Consider the following 21,372-nt stretch of genomic DNA (forward strand, 5'->3'; position numbering starts at 1 on the left):
TACTACTCAAAATTTGATTGTTAATTCAAAACGAGAAATTCGTACCAAGATCCTAAAACAAAGAAAAAAACATTTTCAAATAAATTTAAAAAGTCTACTATCATTTCAACTAGCTATGCTTGTTTGTTTAGACAGAACCAATGATGCTATTTATTGTAGTCCCAACAAACGTCAAACAATTTCGTCGTCAACAAGTTTTATTTATAATGAAATAAAGTACAAGCTTGAATTGATTAATCTGTTTGTGGCAAAATTTTCAACCGCTCAGTTTAAAAAAAACTATCTCATTAATAAATATTACTTGGGAGATGGTGACTCTTCGTCGTATAGTGATGTTGTTGCTAGCAAACCATATGAAGCATATGGCATAGAATCCGAGAAATTAGAGTGTGTTGATCATATACAAAAACGTATTGGAACCAGACTACGCAACCAACGCAAGGAAAAGCATAATGGGATGACAGGCCGTGGCGAACCAACTAAAGTTGCTGTTAATGCCATTCAAATTTACTTTTGTATTACTTTCGCCATACGTCAAACAGTAGCTTGAAAGTCATTAAACGATAAAGAAAAAATGTACCAAGTGAAAAACACATTCAAGCAGTTTGTACCACTGTACTGATTTCCCTGACACGACTCGTCGTCACATACTATATGGTCTATCAGTCCTAATAGGTGGTGTAAGTGGAAAGAGTCAGTTGACAATTCCTACAAACCAAAAGTAAACTTGCCAGTTTGGATAAATGATAGTGTAAAGAAAGACTTTGAGAAATTAAGTGATGATAAAATCTTGAAGAAGTGTACCCATGGAAAGACACAGAAGTAAAAGAATAAATTAGGAGCTATTAGAAAAGGTTGGGTGGACAAGAAGAAAAAACTTGAAGGGGAGGAATCTTATAAATCTGCCAAGCTTTGATGTATTTTGGACAATTTTTAATTTTGCTTATTTTATTTTTGCATCTTTGCATAAATTATTGACTTTGACTGAAGCTAACTTTTGAATGCCTTGAGTTTTTTAATTGAATTTTTCAGGACTTGTTTTAAAACTCCATAATTTAGATTATGTATTAAAACACAACCAAAAACATTATATTGACAGTGCTACTCTCGTACATACATACAAATTTCTTATCCTTACTTCAAAAATATTTAAAATATGGTCCTAGATAACTATTTTAGTACAGGAACTGCATAATGTATAGGAGTCAAAAATAAAGCTTTACTTTAGTTAAGTTTTGAAATTATGGTGATTTGAAGATTTTTTTTAAAAATGGCGGATTTTGAACCTTTTATGAAATTTTCTCATTATTTAGCGAAATAATTGTCATAAAATTCCTGTTTTTGCTTTTATTTTTTTCGATATTTATTAGAAAATACAAACATATAACAAATTATAGCATTTAAAGAAAAAAAAGTATTGGTTAGACAACCTTATCTGTTAACAATTCAATACCAATCTCTTCACATTTTCTGACGAACACAACAACGAAATCTTTAAAATTCCACCATCACACTTAGGTTTGACAAAAATATCAATAAAAACGAAAAAAAAGTCGAAATATTCAAAGAATTAAAATATGGTATCGGCAGGGGTCTGAGTACTTGATGTCGGGGTATTAGGTATCGGGTATTGGGTCTCGGGCATCATCTGGGGTATCGGGTCTCACTTTTCTTATATGCCTCAAAAACGTTGGTCGTCAGCCTGTCGGGAGTCGTTGCAGTTGCAGTTAGCTGGCTGCGCACAGGAGAAAACACATGGGATGTAAAAACGCAGTTCTAAATCAATTTTAAATATATATTATATACTATTTAGGAATAATATTATCTTTGTACTTTGTTCATTGTACTTTATGTTGAATGAAATCTCAAAAATATCTCCAAAAGTAAAACAAGCGTATGTTTGGTTAGTGCCCCCATTTTTAATGACATGGAGGTTAGGTCATAGGTCAGGTATAGCTAAATCTTTCCCCTAAAATTTTCCAACTCCTGAAACTCACAGCCATTTTTTTTATTTTAAACCTCTGCTGACTGTACTTAGCCTTGTTCCAGCCTGTGCCCAGAAATATCTTCACATTCAGTCTTGAAAGAAGTCGGATGGTTGATTTGTTTGATTGTGACTTGACAGGTAAAAAAACACACACTATTTTTTAAACACAGCTAGCATATACCGTCCATATAAGTAAACTTCTAAGTCCAGGATCTACTATATTACCAATTGCACCAGTACCAAAACTTGTGTACGTTACGAAAACAGATGGCTCAAACATCACTTATGTGAGCTTCTCACACCAATAAGAGAATTTGTGTGCGTTTAAATCTAGCTATATATTATCTTTGCAATCCTTTATTAAATACGAAAAACCTGTATTATTATGAAACTGGTTGGGCTTGGAAATATTTGTAAGATAAAGTTTAATCGCGCTGTGTGGCTCTCCTCCACAGATACTTCTTGTTAAATAATCACTTCACCACTAGTTTTCCTAATGTCGCGCCTGTTTTTTGATAGAGAATAGAGAAAGATAAATGGTAGCAACTAGTTACTCTAAGACAAGTCATCAATTATATATGTTGTATATAACCATTTTTAATCATAAAATATAGGCTTTCGAAAAATTCAAGTGGATCTCACATTGGAATAAAAACATAGTGATATGGATTAAGAGGTATATATCATGCAACTAAGACATTTTAGCAATTATTTATTTGCTTGAGCCTGTGCAAATACCTGCAAAGTTCACCAGCATTTTTGCAAAGTTGTTTTAGAATTACCTATAGTCATAACCATAAAGTTATGTAGCAAGTGGAGCCGCCAGATCGTGGCTAGAGCTGTTTCTTTAGATAATCATGTAATATGGAAATTTTGCTTTTAAAAAATGTTGCTGTTATTTGGATTGTTCACTGAAAAAATAGCAAAAACTGGTTTCCATGTACAGTTACTTTATTTTGTTTATGGAAAATGTTCTGTTACGAAGTTCCAAGGAAGAATTGTCACGTCTATATAAGAAGTGACTAACTTTTCGACTCAAGAATAGCTAGAGCTACGTAGTTAGAACAAGAGTTGGGATGTCACCTTTTATTTTTAGGCATTTAAATTTGATAGCGACATTTTAAAAAAGCATCGCAAGTGAAAGTGCTTGGTTTTTTGACTCAGTGACCAGAATTTTCAAGACGTTTTTCAAATTTTACGTTAAGTCAAAGCACTCAAACTTATGATTTCCCGGGAACAAACTTAAAGGGGAAATTAACTGAAAAAGTATTTTGAAAATATTATCACTCATCTGTTCAGTTAATGTCATTAAATAATATGAATTATTATCATGTCTCGTCATAAAAAACTAAGTTTATTAAATGCTACGTTTCGACACTTACAACAAGCAACGATCATATTCTTCTTTCGCTATTTATTAGTCATCATCATTCATCATTCTTGGCTTAACGTCTGTTTTCCATGCTAGCATGGGTTGGACGGGGTATATTAATGACCCTCTTCCAATCTGATCTAGACTGTGTTAGATCTAAACTCAACTTCCTCTGTATCAAGTCTGTCCTTATAACCTCCTGCCAAGTCTTTCTCTGTCTGCCTCTGGGCTTTGCCCCCGGAACTATCAAGTCTCTACACTTTCTTACCAAATTATCCTCCTCCATTCTTTCCAAGTGCCCCAGCCAATTCAATCTTCTTATCTGGATAACATCTTTAATTCTACGGAGACTTAGCCCACAAAATAGAGATTCATTTTTTGTAATTTTCAAATTTTTCAATTTTCAACCTAGATATTTCTGGATATTTTACAAATCAGTTGAGAAAGGATCATCATTATCATCTTCTTTATCGCCAATACATTCGAAAGCCTTTTCCTTACATCACTTGTAAAAGTCTGCATTACTTCCTAATTTACCGCGTTTGAATTTTTTTTTGTCCAATTATTAACGCTTGATTTGATATCCGAAATTTTTTTAGTCTAATTTACTACAGGTGCCGTCCAAAATAATTGATTTTTGCCACGTGTTAAATTAGAGAATTTACGGTATGTAAATACATGATTTACATATATCAGAGTAACATATCTATCAGAAATTACTTTATTTTTCTCATTTACGTAGAAAAATGTCATCACCAAAAACAGTAGTCCCATCTGTCTATAAAGTTGTTTTGATTGGTGAAACTGAGGTTGGCAAGTCCTCAACGTTTATTCGGTTTCGAGATGGAAAATTTGAAGAATACATAAATTCCACTATTGGATTGGATCATACCACAAGAGAAGTATCTTTCGAAACAAAAAGTGGAGCTAGTAAAAAAGTACAGGTGTGTTCACGTTTTTTTAATCACTAACTCCATTTTTTTCCTTGGCCTCGTTTGCTAAGCATAATACACAAATTTTAATGTTGTTTCTTAGAAAAAAGACTTTTTACTCTTTTCAAGAACTAATTTGTAGGTCGCTTATTCATGTTTTGCGTCTTTCTATATACCTCACTGGTTGCTTATGGAGGCAGACTGGCTGTTTTTTAGCTTGTATTTATAGGCAAAAAGGTGTGGACTGGCTCTGAACAGTAAAAACATTTGTAGACAAAAAAATGATTTTGGTAACAAAATTGAACATAAAAAACAACCAGGTCAGCTTGCCTTATCAGTTGCATACTAGGTTGCTTTTTAAAATCAAATGAATTTGAATAGATTAAGTTTTTAGTGCAAATTCTCTGTTTATATTGTAAACTACACGAAACAGGACTTTGGGAGCTCAGTAAGGGATCAGGAGCTGTGCATTCGACTTACATCCAAGAAGTTATGGGTTTGATCCTTATAAGGCTGGTCTTGTCGGGCAGAATATCACTGGTTTTTGTAGCTTAAATAGGGGCTTCACATACTTTTTTGGCTTTGTTGTTCTTCCTAGAAGTAATTGACTGATTAACGGGGCTTTAACTACATGAAAATATACACGCGTTTATATAAGAAATTCAAACTCAAATTTGGCAAAATTAAAGAAACACTAAGATTTTCTTTGTTTACATTTTTGGTGGTAATATCTTTCAGCGTGTCAGGAAAAAAGATAAGGGCTCGAGATGAAGCAAAATTATTTTAAGTCCATTTTGTAAAACGAAGACATTGTCCTAACAATGCCTTCGTTTTGCAAAATGGATAGATAAATTCAAATAAATCAGCATCAATCTATACTCGATATTAGTCTAAAACCTTGAACGATGTTTCTGTGAGAAGAAATCCATAGGTAAAGACCTCCTTTTACCAAATATTAGCATCTTTTTTCCTGACACGCAAATGTCAGCGCAAAAAAGCTTACCGCTAAAAAAGTGAACAAATAACGTCAGGCTGGAATTCATCTAGGAAACATTCAAGACACATTTTTTTCAACAGAAAAACTTAAAATCCATCTTAATATTTTCAAACAAGTCAAGTTGAAAACCCGCCTGAAAAGGAAGTTAAGCTCCCAAGATCACCTGATGTAAAACAATTATCTTTAAAAACATTTGCGAAACATATCAGGTTAAAAATACAAAAAATTAAGAAATATTAAGGCTGAACTCAATTGTTGTGTTTCTTACATAAAAAAATCACTAGGGAACGCCTTAAAATTAAAGGAAGTGGTTCACTATCCTTTATATCGAATCGTACCTAAATACATTTAGATTCAATTATGGGACACAGCAGGATTGGAAAGAACTGGTCGCATGACCAACAACTACTATAACAACAGTCGAGCTGTCATTTTGATGTTCGATGTAACTGATGCATCAACTTTAAACCGACTACAACTATGGTACGAAGATGCGAATTTATACTGCCGTGAGGAACAGGGCGCCGTTACAACAAAATATTTTCTAGTCGGCAATAAAATAGACTGTGGGCCGTCAGAAATCGAAGTGAAGCCACAAGCAGCGCTTGGCTTCGCACAAAGAACTGGATTGCCAAAAAATCATGTTTTTAACGTATCCGCTAAAACGGGAAAAGGATTGGAAGATTTTCTACAAAATATAGCTCTGATCTTATCAGAGACGAGCGAGCCAACGCAACCTAAGAACGTCATATTTCACGATTCGGACGAACACGATGATAAGTGTTCGTGTTAGGGTACAGATATTCGATACATCGCTCGTAAACCCTTTTTTACGATCGCGTAAACTCGCATAAACGCGCTTTTTGTAGCTTTTAACAGGATTGTTTTTCTTTTAGCGTAAACCAGTCTTAATTTCACATTTAGTACAATTTACAGCATATAATTATAATACAAAAAGTTGCGACATTTGATACTTTGAAGAAACTGCCATTTTAGTGATTTTTGGCTCAAATAAAATCATAATTTAATGTGTATTTAATTCTAATCAAGAATTTTACACAATGAATCTGTTCGGTCTTAGTTTTATTTTTTCCAAATGACTACACCAAGAATTTTTTAAGGATGCTTAATCGCGAAAGTTTATTCCCTTAAATTATGTTGTTGTGGGTGTTATTCGCGAAAATTAATGCCCACGGAATTTTTTTCATTTCATCCTTATTGTTTAAGGTTTCGTGTCTTTCAGGTCTTTACATTGATTTAAAATCATGTGGTTTTTATCGTTGCTCACTTTTTTTGGTACACACTTTTTTGATGGTTAATTTTCGCGAGGAATCATCTCAAAAGTTATGCAAAAAAGAGCCATTCACGATAGTTAGTTCTCTGATTTCGCGATTTTTTGGTCTCGTGAACGTTCCTTTTTTTAAAGTAATTGTATTGACCGATAAAAAAATTGTCCTAAAGAGAAACAAATTATTTTTAAAAAGATTTTCTGTGTTGTAGGAAGATATTTTTCTAAGAGCTTTCTAACATTCTACGTAACTCTAGCTAATGATTATAGATCAATAAGAAGATACGATAGAATCCTTTCCTCCCACACTTTTGTGTTTCTATAATTATAATTCATATGACGTCATAATAACAAGATTATATTCGCACGGTGGTTTTAAATAATTTCATATCCATACTTATGACATATATACCCTCCTACACGCACTTATACATAGATTATCTCCCACGTAGAGCTTTTATATGCAAGACTGCGCTATTGATAGGGGCGGGTTTTTTTGCGTTATATTTTTATACTTATGGTCTAATTTGTATCATGAAATTAAACACAACAAAATAACGAGTCTTTTAAAACAAAGTTAGATTCTACTACTGGTTTTAAATTTTTGCAAAGCAAGCATTCTTTTGTGACGATGGAATGTGCCGCTGTCCTACCATCGATAGGTCATTATAACATAACTTAGTTTCTCACCAAACACCCGAACTGCATGATATATGAAAACTAAAGGTTTTTGTTTTTTTTTCATTTTGGATTTGAGAAAAAAAGCGCTTGTATTTTTTTTATTTTTAATGTTTTTGTTAAATTAAAGAAACTTTTTTTAAAGAAATTAAAGAAATTTTTTTTTACGAAGATGAATTATATTTTAGACGTTAAAAATTATTTTTATATACAATATGTAAAAGTTTAGTTCAAAATTTCATGATAGCAAGGAACAGTTCTCATGTTTTATTATCGATAATCATGCAGAATGATGATAAAATTAGAACCAGCTGTCAATTTAGGACTTTATTGTGAGGAGTTAATTGGGCGCTTGTGGAGTTCAAACAATGGGAAGTTTGCACAAAAATTTTTCATAATAAATGCAAGTAGCAATAAAGATATGTTTTCGATGCGACGTATACAGCGTTTTTTTCCGGGCAATTTTTTTTCTCAATGGTGCTGCAAATCTAATTCCCGCCTTTATGGTACTACCAATCTCGTTCGCAGGACCTTTTTGCTTAGCTAGCAACAGAGAACAAGTCCTAGGGACGAGCGAAGCTGTTGCGCCATTGATAACACACTGCCTGTGTTGGTAAAGTTCAAAATAATGCCAAAAACAAAACATCATATTTGCACACGCTGCGATCGCATGGTTAGCATGTCAATGCAGGGGATTCCCTTTATATTTGATTTATGTTTAATATATATTTATTCAAATTATAAAGCTTTATCATATATCCCTAGTTTCTATTAACAGGGATATTTTTGTACGCTTTAAAGGAAAAATACAAAGCTTGTGTTTTTTTTTATGTATACTTTAATCGACAGTTTTGGGTAATTTGCCAGAACTCAAGTTTTTTTTTAACTACAAGCAAACTACGCTTTAGTTAAAAAAAAAACTTGATCAGAATGTTTTTTACGCTAATAGAAACCAGGGTTAACAAGAACGATTGGAAAGTCCCGTTACCAAGAAAAGATAACTATTTTCGGTTTCCCAGAAAGCTTCATCGAAACAAAGAATTGTTATTTCTAGAATCGCTGTTTTTGTTAATCTCAAGTGTTTAAATAAGCATGTATGATTTAAAATCAAATCATAAACAAAAAAACTTTATCATTAGAAGGACCAAATATCTGAATGACATAAATATGCCACCTACAACAGAATCTTTTGAATTTACGGATTTCAATCCACTGAAAAGTATACCTCTGTACAAAGTTGTGCTGTTGGGAAATGTTGGGGTTGGCAAGTCCACCTTTTTTCGGAGATATAGAGACGGTTATTTTACACACCTCAAGAACGACTGTGGTTTGGATAAATTTGAACGAGTTTATAAAAGAAAAAATGAGAACGTGAAGGTATGTACATTTTCTTCTAACCTGTCGGTTAAAATAACTGTTATTGGGAAACTTATGTTGTGAAAAATCTTTTTCTCTTTATTTTATCTTATCTTTTATAACATTTTGATTTATTAATTATTTATTCAATATATATTTGTTTAGTTGACAAAATTGTTCTTGATAATATGCTGGTAGAAAAAAATGCGTCATAAATGCTCTCCACTATATAAATGTTTGCAAATTAATCCCAAAATCGCAAATTGAAATGTCGCAAAAGACCTGAGCGATACCTAAATCGTAGTTTTTTCTCGCAAATAAAATCGTCGAAATCGCAAACATTAATGTTCCTAAATCCATTGCCGTTTGCGAAGAAAATGATTTAGGAACCGCCATGATATTTTGCGATAATTAATTTAAACAATCGATTCGCAAATTTACAAGACACTCTTCGTACCATCGTTAAACCGTGTTTTAAAAGATGCGAACAAAAAGTTATTTTGTGACTGCCAGAAAATAAATTGTAAGCGAGAGAGAAAATTTTTGATACTTCTAAATCCTAAAATATGATAACTACTATAATAACAAATCAATAACTGTATTTAACAGGAAAGTTTTAAGTGTTTACATTTTCGGAGCGCGTGGTAATCGAAATAAGTCATTTCTCTATGAGAGTTTCACCACAGTCGTTTCTCTATGACAGTTTGACCACAAACACTTAAAGAACACCATTGAAAATGTCTGTGTAAAAGAAAGGGAAAGATATCCACAAAAATTTTATTTTGTCTATAAAAAGAGTTTAATTGCAACCCAAGTGTCAGTTAAGCTATTTTTCTGTCAGTTCGCAGAATTCATATTCGTTTATGTAAACAAAGTATCTATTGTAATTGAAACATGATAATATATTTACACGTCATCAAAAGTGTATTCATAATGGCGGGCATTTGTTGAAAACATTTCTAAGATGACGAACTCTCCACCTTGCTTTTTGTTACTTACCATAGGTTTTAAAAAGGTCAACCTCGACCCCAGGGCTTTTCTCTCTTTTTCCTACCTGGGGTCGAAGTTTACAAAAAGTAAAATTGTTACGTGTATCACAACCTTGATCCCAAGGCTCTGTGTGCCTTCTTTTATCCCGAGATGCCCCGATATCGAAAAGAGAAAAAAGAGGTCGAGGTTGCGTGTATCATTCACATCAACTGCCAATTAGAATTGTATTGCCATATCATGACGTAACACTTAAATTTTTTATTTATAGTTGCAACTATGGGACACTGCCGGTTTGGAAAGAACAGGAAACCTGATGGAAAAATATTTCCGAAGCTGCAAAGCAATATTATTGATGCATGACCTGACAGATCGTACGTCATATTACGACGCCATGACGAAATGGAAGGAATATTCCGACGATTTTTGTCCTGACGACGTCATGTACTTCGTCATCGGTACTAAAAAAGACGAAGCGAGGAATAAAGAAATCACACTACCGAAACGTAAAGAACTTTTCAAACAGATACCCGAAGAAAATTTTTTCACGATTTCAACTCGAAATGATGATGAATTTGAGAACTGCATGACCACCATCACAGATAAATTGATCGAGAATGGTCAGCCTGCCTACTTGAGAGATCGATTTCGAGCCTTGACGCTGAGTGACGAGCACAAAATTAAAAAAATTAAAATGAAGTGTTGTGAAACATAGTGTGTGAAACTGACAGTTAGTGAATTGCTAATCTTGTGCAATGTAACAAACTGAACAACCTCGCAAGTACCTGTGCAAGTACCTGTGAACAACCTCGCAAGTACCTGTGCGATTCATGGACCCTTTAAGTGTTCGTTAGAAAAACGTAGGGACAAGGTTGCTAAGTAGATTAAAACCGATTGGTCAAAGAACTTTCAATCGATGGCAACCACGCTCGAACTAAAAAATGTCAGAGAAAATGCTTGGTAGTGCTGGAACTTCAATAATAATAATTATAGTTAAACTGTTTTAATATCTTCATATTTTAAAAGAACTTCTAAAAAAATGTGGATTCCTTTTTAAACAAACAAGAACGTGGAAAGGCCTAGAAGCGGACTGGATGCTGCCTTGGAATTCTTAGTTTTCCGTTAAGCAGGGATGATGTCGAATTCTGTAATATTATTGTTTTCAATAACATTTGTAAAAAATTTGTAATTTTTGAAATGTAAATATGTTTATTCTAATCTGATATCTTCAGATCACAACAACTGCGTCATATTTGTCAAGACTTCGTTAATCTTGTGCATGACGGAACTGGGGAGAGAATTCTAACCAACCTCATTCCTAGGTCATTTTGCCTTAATGATAAACTTTGTGGTGGTGTAAAATATTGGCCACTTCAATGGCTTAGGTAGTAGGAGTAAAATTCAAAATCACACGAAGAAAAAAATCTCGATATAGAGAAATCAAAAACATATAGAGCTGAAATTTGGTATACCTCAAACTTTATCTTAATAAGTTCTGAGGAAAAAAATGATACGATGATACTTACTTCTTTTGATACGTATTACCAGAAAAATTTCCATCAGTAACATTTGTAGCAAATAAGATATGCAACGTTTTTAAAAATGGTGCGTTTCCGAAATTTTGAGGAAGAATTATTAAATTGGAAAACCAAATCAAACTATCTGAAAGAAATGTCAATTTAATAAATTCTAACACCCAAAATCATTATTTTTAAAGTCACAAACATTCGTCATTGCAGCGATGCAATCGTTGAGATTTGACTGCATTTTTTGATATGGCGCACAAAGCTCAAGTGTTCTTTCGTTAGTGCGTGTGGATTATACATATACCAAGATACACTAGAATAGGAAGAGATCAATCTGCAAAAATTGAATGTCAAGGTGAGCGTTCATAAATATAGATCCATGGAACTCCCGGGGATTTCCTAATTTCCCGGATCACATGTTGTTTTGTTTTGATTTTGCGAAACTTTATGATAGAGGGGAATCTTTTTATAACAGACACGAGTATGTTTAAATATTATAATTTTTATAAGCAACACAAAACAAGCGAGGCTCAATGTTAATATATTTCTGCACTTCAAGACTGTTGAGTTCAGGTTGCTTGTTAACTATTCAAGAAGACCAAATTCACTAGCCTCAGTCCAGTGTGCTAATGGAAAATTAAACTTTTTATTATGCATGTCGTTATATAAAACTTGCAAGATTATTTACTTCATTTAGGCAGATTTTTGCTTAAAAGTTTAAGATTTTGCTTATAAAAAAACGGATACTATGGCGTAACAAATGCATCAACAAAAGTATTACCTTTAGTTAAACAGGATATTCACAACAAAAGAAACCGGGTTTATAACTTGAAATATTATTACGCAAATATATACAAAAAAAAGGATAAAATATATAAAATTTTCTATCGATCACAAAAAAAATCTTCCACTTCTACCATAGCGCATGCGCCAAGACCACTTTTCCCCATTGTTCGTAAACATGCTCTTGCTTGTCCGATTGATAATTCTAAGACAGGCTGACCAGGTAATTTTTGAGATTCTGCAAAAAATAAATACAAAGGTAAAATTCTTACTGCAAGACAACATTAATTCACACAATAAGCTCTGAGGTAAATATTGACACTTCCATGTTTCTTAGTGATACACACCATCAACAATTGACAAAAGATTACAAGATCTTTAGCAAGAGTACAAAAAAAAATTTAAAATGTCGGTGTAAACTCATTACAAAGTATTTGCTTTAAAATCACTTTATTTATTTCGCATATCTTTAAGTCCTCTTACTGCATGCATACGAGGCTAGAATTGCTAGAATTGCTCATAATCAGATTACCGCGACAGTGGCAAATGCAACTGGGAGGACCGACTAATAAAGAAAACATTTTTCCACGTCATAACATATGCCAAGCAGTTTTTTCTGTTGCAGAAATTAATTCACATCACATAAATCCCTTGACTGCAAAAACGACAAAAATTGTTTTTTGGGAGAAATTGTTGTGGAACTTGCATTTGAGAATAGGATCTTAAGATTGAGCAAAATGCGAAATTAAAGATGGCAATTAGTAACGACGACTAGCTATTGTTTCACTCACATCTCATGTCTGTAGTTAATTTATATATCTGAAGTTAATTTATATGTCTGAAGTTAATTTATAAATTTGAAGTTAATTTTGCGTTAAATTTACTGCATAATTGCAAACCAGCTGAACTAAGGTATTAAAAAGATTGCAAAGGCGGGCCTTTCTTTAAAAAATGCAGAATTTAAGTTTGCGAATACAAGGTACATCTACTTTCAATTAATCAAATAATTAATTCCGCTTAATGATTATCGATTAGTATTATCTATCTTTTTTTCCGATACTCATACACTGAGTGAACGGATATACAAGTTGACGCATATTTCATAGCAGATTCCGAGAATACGATAAAATAATTCGATTATACGTCCGAAATGTTAAGCCATTGCTGAAAACGATAATTAAGCAATATCTTATCAATAGCATTTGTACACTCACCTAATATGGCAGTATTGAGAGAAGCGCAGATGTTTTCACGTTGTGACGGATCAAGTAAATAACCGACCGGGCTGTCACGTGGGTTGTTGTACGCCAGTAAGCTGAATGCTTCCTAGGATAAAAATAAATAAACATATTTTATACTTTGAAAAACTTCTATTTACCTAATTACAAGGCGCTCACAGTGCAGCGAGGGCGCTTTAGGAGAATTTAGGTTCAGGTTTAAATTTTGGAGGAAATTTTGTCTAAATTCTAAAGGATACATAGTTACTAATAATCAAGCCTATCTCGACATCATACATACTGGTTAATCTTTTTTGAAAAATGGATAAAAGAAAAAATTCTTAGAAGGAAAAAAACACATCCGTATGACGACAATTAAAAATAATAATATTGTAGGTCCATTGTCAGATTATTTGGGAGATTCTACAACTTTTTTACTCGAATAAGCTTTCTATAGTTGCGTGATACTTAATAGGGTGCTCAATCACTCGCCTTATGTATGTCTCAAGTAACTTCTACATAGATGTCTCACCTTCATCAGCATCTCGTTTCGTTCTTCTGCTGACATTTCTTTATAAATATTCTGCAGCGTTTTTCCAAATGCGATTAATTTTTCTATAGCGTAGATATTACCACCGCAAAGTTGGCGTATTGATGGACCAGTATCCATAACTAAAATTCAAAGCTTATCATAACAGCACATGTTGAAACCATAGCAACCGTTCAAACACGATCCTCCGGTACATGTACATCTACTTATTTTCCATTATAATTTTGATAAATCTTTAACATGTTTAACTGAGATTTTTTTAACTGATTAAGCAACACACCCCTGAATCCTAACTTGAAAAAGTGCAGCATGAAATCTTCATTAAAGGGGGTACGAACGGTTAAAACGCAATAAACAGACCAGCGCACTTTGCTCGCTGGTTCAATTTTTTTTTTCTAAAAGTATATTACAAAGAAATAATTTTCATGACAAAATAAATTAGACGCCAAATTCATTGTTTACATTGGTTAACCGCGTTCTGACTGGTCTAAAACTAGTAGCGAAACCTTCAGCCACGAAAAATTAGGAACTGTTTCAACTTTTAAGCGCAGCGAATATTTCGATGCAAAATCATAACAACAAAACTGCGCATGCTCAGATACAATTCACCGTTCAATTCGCTTCGTGAAAATCCCCCTTAAGTCACTAAAGTTGAAAACCAACAGCCGTTTCGTAGCCCCTTTAACAAAAAGAGGAAGAACAACATCTCACCTTTTGTTGCTGTTGTAATTACAGACACACTGGTGGCATTCAGTCTTGAATCATCACTAACATCCATACTACAGTTCCCTTCCTCTCTACATACGCCGTTACTAACGACTTCGTCTGCTGAAAGCATCACTGTGTCATCTGCACCATTTTCTACACCATTCACTTCATGCATACCATCAACACCATCAAACTCCCGATTGGTTGTTACAGACGTCACGTGATAGCCACTGCTACTGCTTCCTCCGCTGCAACTTGAGCCAGTGGAATTTGAGTGACTGCGCGCAGGACTTGCGCAGGGACTGTTTCGCGCGCTTCTTGTTGGGCTGTGAGCGAGGGGTTTGACCTCCCCATCACAACCGTTTACCATCTCGATGAATTGGCGACATTTTAATTGGAAAAATAAGTTGGGGTTACGATCTAGTAAACCAGGATATAAAGACTGAGTTGTCTCAATTGCCTCGCTCACTCGCCCAGATAATATAAGCTTTTGTATTCCTGAAGGAAAGGAAAAGTTATAAGAACAGGTCAAACGTGACATTACAAACATTAATAATTTTTTTTTAATCTTTAATAACATTTTCATTTTTTGTTTTGAATTTACTATGGCTTGCAAAAGCTAATTATAGAAGTGATAACATTTGTTTTTTTTATCTCATAAACAAAATATCTTGATGAAATTAAGAACTTTATCTCATAAGTTATTAAAACAAACTTCTGCAGTCATAATAACATCATTTTTGTAACTGGATTGCCTAAAAAAAACGTTCAAACAAGTTTTGTCATCTAACCAAAAATTCTTTTCCGACAAAACTTTGGCACGCTACATCGAAAAAGCACGAGCTTAATTTTTTCAGTGCTTTTTTACTCTAAACTGCAACAGGAATAAAAATCAATCTGTTCAACACAGGCTTTCGACCACGGGAAGTACATTTGAATATTTAGTATTTAATCCCTTAGCAATGGATTGGTTCGTTTGCAATTCATTCGGATAAGATCATAATTAAGTCGACTGACGCAAAATAGTTTTCAGTTTCTTTCAATAGACATATTCGCCAACAATTTAGTGAAATTTAGATTATTTCGTTACTTTTCACAAACTCTATCACAAAGTGAAAATATAGTACATACGCTGTCTGTTTCGAACAGATGATAATTCTTCTGCTATAGGTTGACCAGTACTCTTTGCAAAACATTCTGCTGTTGCGCAATAACCATGATGAAACAAGTATGCAGACACAATTCTGAAAAACAAAACAAAACAAATATACACATGCAATTATATTTGAAGTAAAATAGAAACTACACACGCCCTCAAAACTTATGCATATAACAAATATAGAGAGAAGAAATTTCAATTTTAATGTTCGAAGCACTACTATGATAAAATTGTTAATTAAAATAAACTGTAATTTTGGTAAGGCTGTTTTTTAAGTGGCAGAATGTACGTGGATAATGTACATGGATAATGAATGTGGATAATGTACGTGGATAATGTACATGGATAATGAATGTGGATAATGAATGTGGATAATGAATGTGGATAATGAATGTGGATAATGAATGTGGATAATGAATGTGGATAATGAAAATGTGGATAGTGATAGTGTGGATAGTGATAGTGTGGATAATGATAATGTGGATTGTGTGGATAGTGATAGTGTGGATAGTGATAATGTGGATTGTGATTGTGCAGATAATGATAATGTGGATAGTGATAATGTGGATTGTGATTGTGCGGATAGTGATAATGTGGATTGTGATAATGTGGATAGTGATAATGTGGATAGTGATAATTTGGATAGTGATAATGTGGATTGTGATTGTGCGGATAGTGATAACGTGGATAGTGATAGTGTGGATAATGATAATGTGGATAGTGATAATGTGGATTGTAATTGTGTGGATAGTGATAATTTGGATAGTGATAATGTGGATAGTGATAATGTGGATTGTGATAGTGTGGATAGTGATTTCCACAAAATCATTACAGTGACTGTAACGATGCAATGATATCACAACAAGAGTGAGAAAGGTGACATAACAACGACGATGACAACGATGACGACAACAACAAAAAACATGGATAAAGACGAAATAAAAACGAAAAAAAAATGATGGCGACGACTACAACAAGAAGACAACAACAAAGACAAAAAACAACAATAACGATAACAACAACAACAACAGCAACACCGTGGTTAATTCAAATACCTACTTCTGTAGTGTTGACTGCCAAGTTCCATCATCTGATGATACTGGGAAGTTTTCAATATTTCTCATCGTGCGTGCACGTAACTCCTACAAACAAAACGTAACAAGCCACTAGAAATAAAACTTTGAAAAGTTTACACAATTGCCCCACCTAAGCAATACCTATTGTAGAAAACATATCGTTGGTTCCTTAAAACATTTACCTTTCTCATTTCTGTAACATCGTATACAAAGGCTTCCTGACCAAAATTGACATCGATAATTTCGCCAGGCGTTTGTAAGCCAACAGTGGGGTACAAATTCGACTGAAAACAAATAATGTTAATTAACAGTAATATAACAATATAACTTTAAAACATTTCACTACTGATTAAAAAAGATAAGTGATTAACCATACTATCACTTTAAGCACTTTTCTACCAGTCATATTTTAGGTTTTGCAAAAAACAAAGGTTTCGTTTTTTTTGCATTAACAATAAACGGTAGTGAGAAACACATTACGTGATTTCAGATCTTTCAAACATTGACAAATATATCTTACAACTAAGTCTTTAAATGCAATACCAAGGTTTACACCATTCTTCGTGTAAAAACATGTTTTGTCTATCAAGTTCAAACCACACCCAACAACATCCCCCGTTGTGAACGTAGGACCATACACTTCTCCAGCACCTGACGTGCAAAACGAGTGGCCATCATCTGCATGGTATCCATAAGAGTCCTTTTCCCATCCTGCGCAAACGAGTTTAAATCACTTTAGTTCAAGGGCGTGTAAAACGTGCACACAATAACTCTCTACTGGAGTGTTCAATTAAATCAATTTCACTTAGTAAAGGCTGCTTTATTTCCACAATTACAATAAAAGAAATTTTGATATTATTGCTCGAGTTTAGCATATGCCTAATTTTTTCTATATTACGAGCCTTAGCAGGTCTATTATTTATGGGAGAGCAATCACAAAGACTCTCCAAATTCTAGCTGAGCTATCGATAGTTTTAGCTAGCTGAGCCATTAATTGCTCCCCCAAGGTTTATCTGGCTCAGCAATATCAATTCATCTCACAGGAAAATCAATGTTATCTTTCTTATTATTTGCAGTAAAAAATAACCAAAATAGATAAAAAAAGATAAAATAAAGTAGATACAAAAGATTTTGTAATAAGATATGCTTATTAACTCATTTTATTTTTTCAGGTTGCTCGCCTAGTCCAAATTATTGTAACCTTGGGTGAGCGATTTATTTCCCGAGTGTTATTTTCTTATTGATGGGCTTGCCTTAGTGGTAAATGCTTAGCAGTATTAAAACGTGTCTTGGTGATATTAGAATAAATGCGCGGAATGTTTGAAATATTATTTCTAACATGACTTTTTCCTGCATGAATGGTAACAAAAAAATTAAGAAAAAAAAATGTTTGCATATACACTGCATATCTATCTGCAATATTTTACCTGGAAGCTTGTTCATATTCACACCGGCAGCACACAATCCAATACCAATGTACCTAAAAATAACTGGACTGGACAGGCTCTTAAAAAAGGATAACAGAGGTTTGGGTTGGGTTTACTGTATAACTTTTGACAGAAAAATAAATATTCTTCCATGATCAAACTTAGCAAGATTGTAGTATAACACAGAAGGAACAAATCAATATAATATACTGCCATCAATAATTGCAATTGCTTTTCACCAAAAAATCTGTCAATCAATCAATAAATATATATTTTCTCTTAAGAACTAGCAGTTAAAAGTACCTATAACTTTGGTCCTAAGTTAAAAAACATTATCTCTTGAAATATTTGCAGTGAAAGTTCTAAAAGTTTGGGTAGCACGAAAAAGTCCTAAAATCAAGCAAGAATAACTATCCAGGTAGCGAAGCTTTCCTAAAATGCTTTAATGTCAAATGAAAGCAGCTTCATACTCATATTAGCAAGTGTATTAGCAAGCAATGAACCATTTTGTTGGTCAAAATGTTAATCTTAGAAAGGGCTCATCATAGCAACAATTCTTACAAAAGTGTTTTTTTAAAAAACTATTAATTTCCTGAATGATAAGATCTGAGAAAAACAAAATGTCAATTTTCCTGGTTTATAAACTCTCTGTTATTCCTTTTATTAAAAGAGATTTGAACATTTACCTCTTTTTAAAGAATCTGAAAAAGAGCTTTTGATGACGTACTTGTTACGAAAATACAAGAACTCTGGATAAACATTTTTAGTTATTGACTTTAAAACGTATGAATAGTTGGGCCAGTATCAAATATGACTTTATCCCTGTGCTTTCCCTGAGTTTTCCAAGAACCACAATTTTAGATTCTTCATACACTACAAATCCTGTTGGTTTGTGAATTTCCAAACTAAACTGGAAAGGTTAGAATGTTCGCAGAAGTAAACATTTAGACTTCATTATCAAAAGGTCTCAAGTAACAAATTATAGGTAAGTTTTACAGTTTCAAAAAAAATCACTTTCAGTTATAAATTAGATCCTCTTTCTTAATCGTGTAAAATACAAACACAGCAGTATTCACATTTTTTTTTTACAGAAAATAGCTTGATGGGTGTTCTTCCGTAGAGTTTGAGCTTAGCATGATTTTGAACATGGTTTAAAACTTTTTAGAAACGTGTCTTAAAATGCTATTGCAAAAAATGTGCCTCAATGGGATTGAATATACTTTCTACGGTTTTTAGAAGGAAAAAACAAACAATTATTATACCCATCACGACCTTTGCTGATAACTTTTATCTCGAAATAATACAATCCACATGTGGCTGGAATAGGATGGGTTGCACGAACTGATGCTGCATCTTTGGGTGTTTTTCCCACTCCTATAAAAATAGTACGCAGACATTAAAAAGTTGTTAGTTACATGATTAGACCTTTCTCCGGTAAAGTTCCTACAAAATATCGCCTTTGGGGTACAACCTGGGGTAATCGGTTATTATAGTATTATTATTGGTAAGACAGCCAACAATACCCCCTTTTTTACCCAACAATTTTGTGCAACATACTTTCTGCTTTGTAACAGGATATTATTTTAGATGTGTACAATAAGATTTTAGCATCTTCATTACCTGGTACCTTCACAAAAAATAACAAATAAACACAGATAGAAAAAATAATTCCTAAAATTGTGCCATGTGTTTGGTCACTGTCATATAAGCCAAGTGAAATGTATACCTTTGTAATGAGCACGGAGGTTATTCTGAGATAAACCAATATATGTGAATTTATCTTGAGTGCTCCAGCTTCTTGGTAAGGGGGTTTCCTCTTCATTTACATATGGATATAACTCTGAAATCTTATCTTTAAAAGTTTTTGTCATTGCTAAAAAAAAAATAATAAATAAAAGACTTAGAATAATAATAATAAAATACATGAAATATGTTTTTATAAAAATGTTTTAGGGTAGGTCACATGAATAGCATGTAACAACATTTGCACACGCCCATACATAATTATGCAATTAGATATATTAATAAAAGATGCATAGAATGCCATTTAATCTCTTATGTATATGATACACTTGACAGGGTATGCAAAATTTTCAACACTTTCCCAGGTTTTCTGCCAAAATTTAAACACAATGAAACTCCCTATAAACATAAAATGTAGGATACTTATTATTGACATTTAAACTCATGGGACTTCCCATGAGTTTAAATGTCAATAATAAGTATTTTTGTTTGAGTAATCCAGGTTGATTGTGGCCTGCGTTGTCCAGGTAGGATTGATTTTCAGCAAAATTTTATTTTTTCTTACTTATTTTAATAAAAGAAACATGTAAACAAATAATAACAACAAGGTTTAAAGGAATCTTTTCTGTTTTTTTATAATTTTATTATTATTTTGACTTATCAAACTGTGATAACACATAACTGTATTAATGGAGAGGTGTGTAAACTTTTTTATTGTAATTTATATTTTGAGTCACCAAGGTTGCGTAAGATTAGCAAGGAGAAGAGAAAACAAATCACTAACAACTACATGAACATGTTAATATTTTTTGTAATATTTTCACAAACTAATAATTACTGAGCACCATCATGTATTTTGAGTCAATATACCATACATCATTACATTCATTTCTGTATGATTATTAAAATAACACAACACACCGTTCTTCATTTAAAAACTTTTAAAATGCGATCTAAAAAAGCTTTTCTATCGCCGCTTTTCGTTCTTAAGTTTTTAAAATGCAATCTAAAAAAGCTTTTAAAATATCTTTAAAGTGCTTTTTAATTTTTCAAACTATACCACAATTTCAACATAATTTTTTATAAAGGAATAATAATAGTTATAGAAGTAAAAAAAAATCTAGTAAAATACGAATGCTCTCAAAAGAAGTTATTTAATACACCTCATTTTCTATAAAAAATAGTTGTAAAGGCTTTAACTTTAAATGTTAATGGCAATAACTCTACACTTTAAACATGTGAAGAAATTGTAAATATTGTTGTCAAACTGTTGCACAAAGAATAATATTACTATTTCCATGGTCAGCAACTTTTCAGCTCACCTTTTGCAATTCTTATTAATATGAACATTGTAACAAATAAAAGATGTGTAAGACCACAACCAAATTCCAAAAGCCATCTATAAAAATAAAAACCCTTTTTATAGAGTGGTGGAGTACAAAAAAATCTGTATATACAAATTCATGCAACAGATTCGTTAGCGAGCAAACTCAGAAATTGTATTTGGTGTCATCAATAAAACAATTCAATTTTCAGCAATTCTCAGCAAAGTTTTTTTGAGATTGTTGATACTAGTACAATGCAAA

At 32.9% G+C, this 21,372-nt stretch overlaps 3 protein-coding genes across 3 annotated transcripts in view; 2 read left to right on the forward strand and 1 right to left on the reverse strand.

Annotated features, from left to right (window-relative positions):
* The first annotated feature begins 4,004 nt into the window (after positions 1-4,004).
* On the forward strand, positions 4,005-6,941 carry LOC130613774 (uncharacterized). Its single transcript, XM_057435114.1, has 3 exons — positions 4,005-4,025; positions 4,102-4,303; positions 5,641-6,941. The coding sequence occupies exons 2-3, from the start codon at positions 4,106-4,108 to the stop codon at positions 6,079-6,081; spliced, it is 639 nt and encodes a 212-aa protein (XP_057291097.1). The 5' UTR covers positions 4,005-4,025; positions 4,102-4,105; the 3' UTR covers positions 6,082-6,941.
* Positions 6,942-8,201: 1,260 nt separating this feature from the next.
* On the forward strand, positions 8,202-10,839 carry LOC130613772 (ras-related protein RabC-like). Its single transcript, XM_057435113.1, has 2 exons — positions 8,202-8,631; positions 9,869-10,839. Exons 1-2 carry the CDS (start codon positions 8,347-8,349, stop codon positions 10,310-10,312), a joined length of 729 nt encoding a protein of 242 aa, XP_057291096.1. The 5' UTR covers positions 8,202-8,346; the 3' UTR covers positions 10,313-10,839.
* A 1,104-nt stretch (positions 10,840-11,943) lies between these two features.
* The window catches only part of LOC130613768 (ran-binding protein 9-like), a 36,530-nt gene continuing 27,101 nt past the window's right edge, over positions 11,944-21,372 (reverse strand). Inside the window, exons 2-12 of the mRNA XM_057435108.1 lie at positions 19,770-19,917; positions 19,306-19,417; positions 18,044-18,096; positions 17,137-17,327; positions 16,799-16,900; positions 16,600-16,682; positions 15,513-15,625; positions 14,385-14,879; positions 13,656-13,795; positions 13,121-13,232; positions 11,944-12,144 (exon numbers count right to left, since the gene is read on the reverse strand). Of these exons, the coding sequence (XP_057291091.1) occupies positions 12,008-12,144; positions 13,121-13,232; positions 13,656-13,795; positions 14,385-14,879; positions 15,513-15,625; positions 16,600-16,682; positions 16,799-16,900; positions 17,137-17,327; positions 18,044-18,096; positions 19,306-19,417; positions 19,770-19,914 (1,683 nt within the window). The 5' untranslated portion in view covers positions 19,915-19,917 and the 3' untranslated portion in view covers positions 11,944-12,007. The remainder of the gene's footprint in view (positions 12,145-13,120; positions 13,233-13,655; positions 13,796-14,384; positions 14,880-15,512; positions 15,626-16,599; positions 16,683-16,798; positions 16,901-17,136; positions 17,328-18,043; positions 18,097-19,305; positions 19,418-19,769; positions 19,918-21,372) is intronic.

This window comes from Hydractinia symbiolongicarpus, chromosome 11, assembly GCF_029227915.1.
Source record: "Hydractinia symbiolongicarpus strain clone_291-10 chromosome 11, HSymV2.1, whole genome shotgun sequence".
In the NCBI taxonomy this organism is placed as follows: domain Eukaryota; kingdom Metazoa; phylum Cnidaria; class Hydrozoa; order Anthoathecata; family Hydractiniidae; genus Hydractinia; species Hydractinia symbiolongicarpus.

What these genes read in the sequence shown, in the direction of transcription:
- LOC130613774 (XM_057435114.1), top strand. Translation starts at nt 4,106, where the DNA reads ATGTCATCACCAAAAACAGTAGTCCCATCTGTCTATAAAGTTGTTTTG. An exon ending in GAGCTAGTAAAAAAGTACAG is followed by an intron (nt 4,304 to 5,640) that starts GTGTGTTCACGT and finishes AAATACATTTAG; the next exon opens with ATTCAATTATGGGACACAGC.
- LOC130613772 (XM_057435113.1), top strand. Translation starts at nt 8,347, where the DNA reads ATGTATGATTTAAAATCAAATCATAAACAAAAAAACTTTATCATTAGA. An exon ending in GAAAAAATGAGAACGTGAAG is followed by an intron (nt 8,632 to 9,868) that starts GTATGTACATTT and finishes TTTTATTTATAG; the next exon opens with TTGCAACTATGGGACACTGC.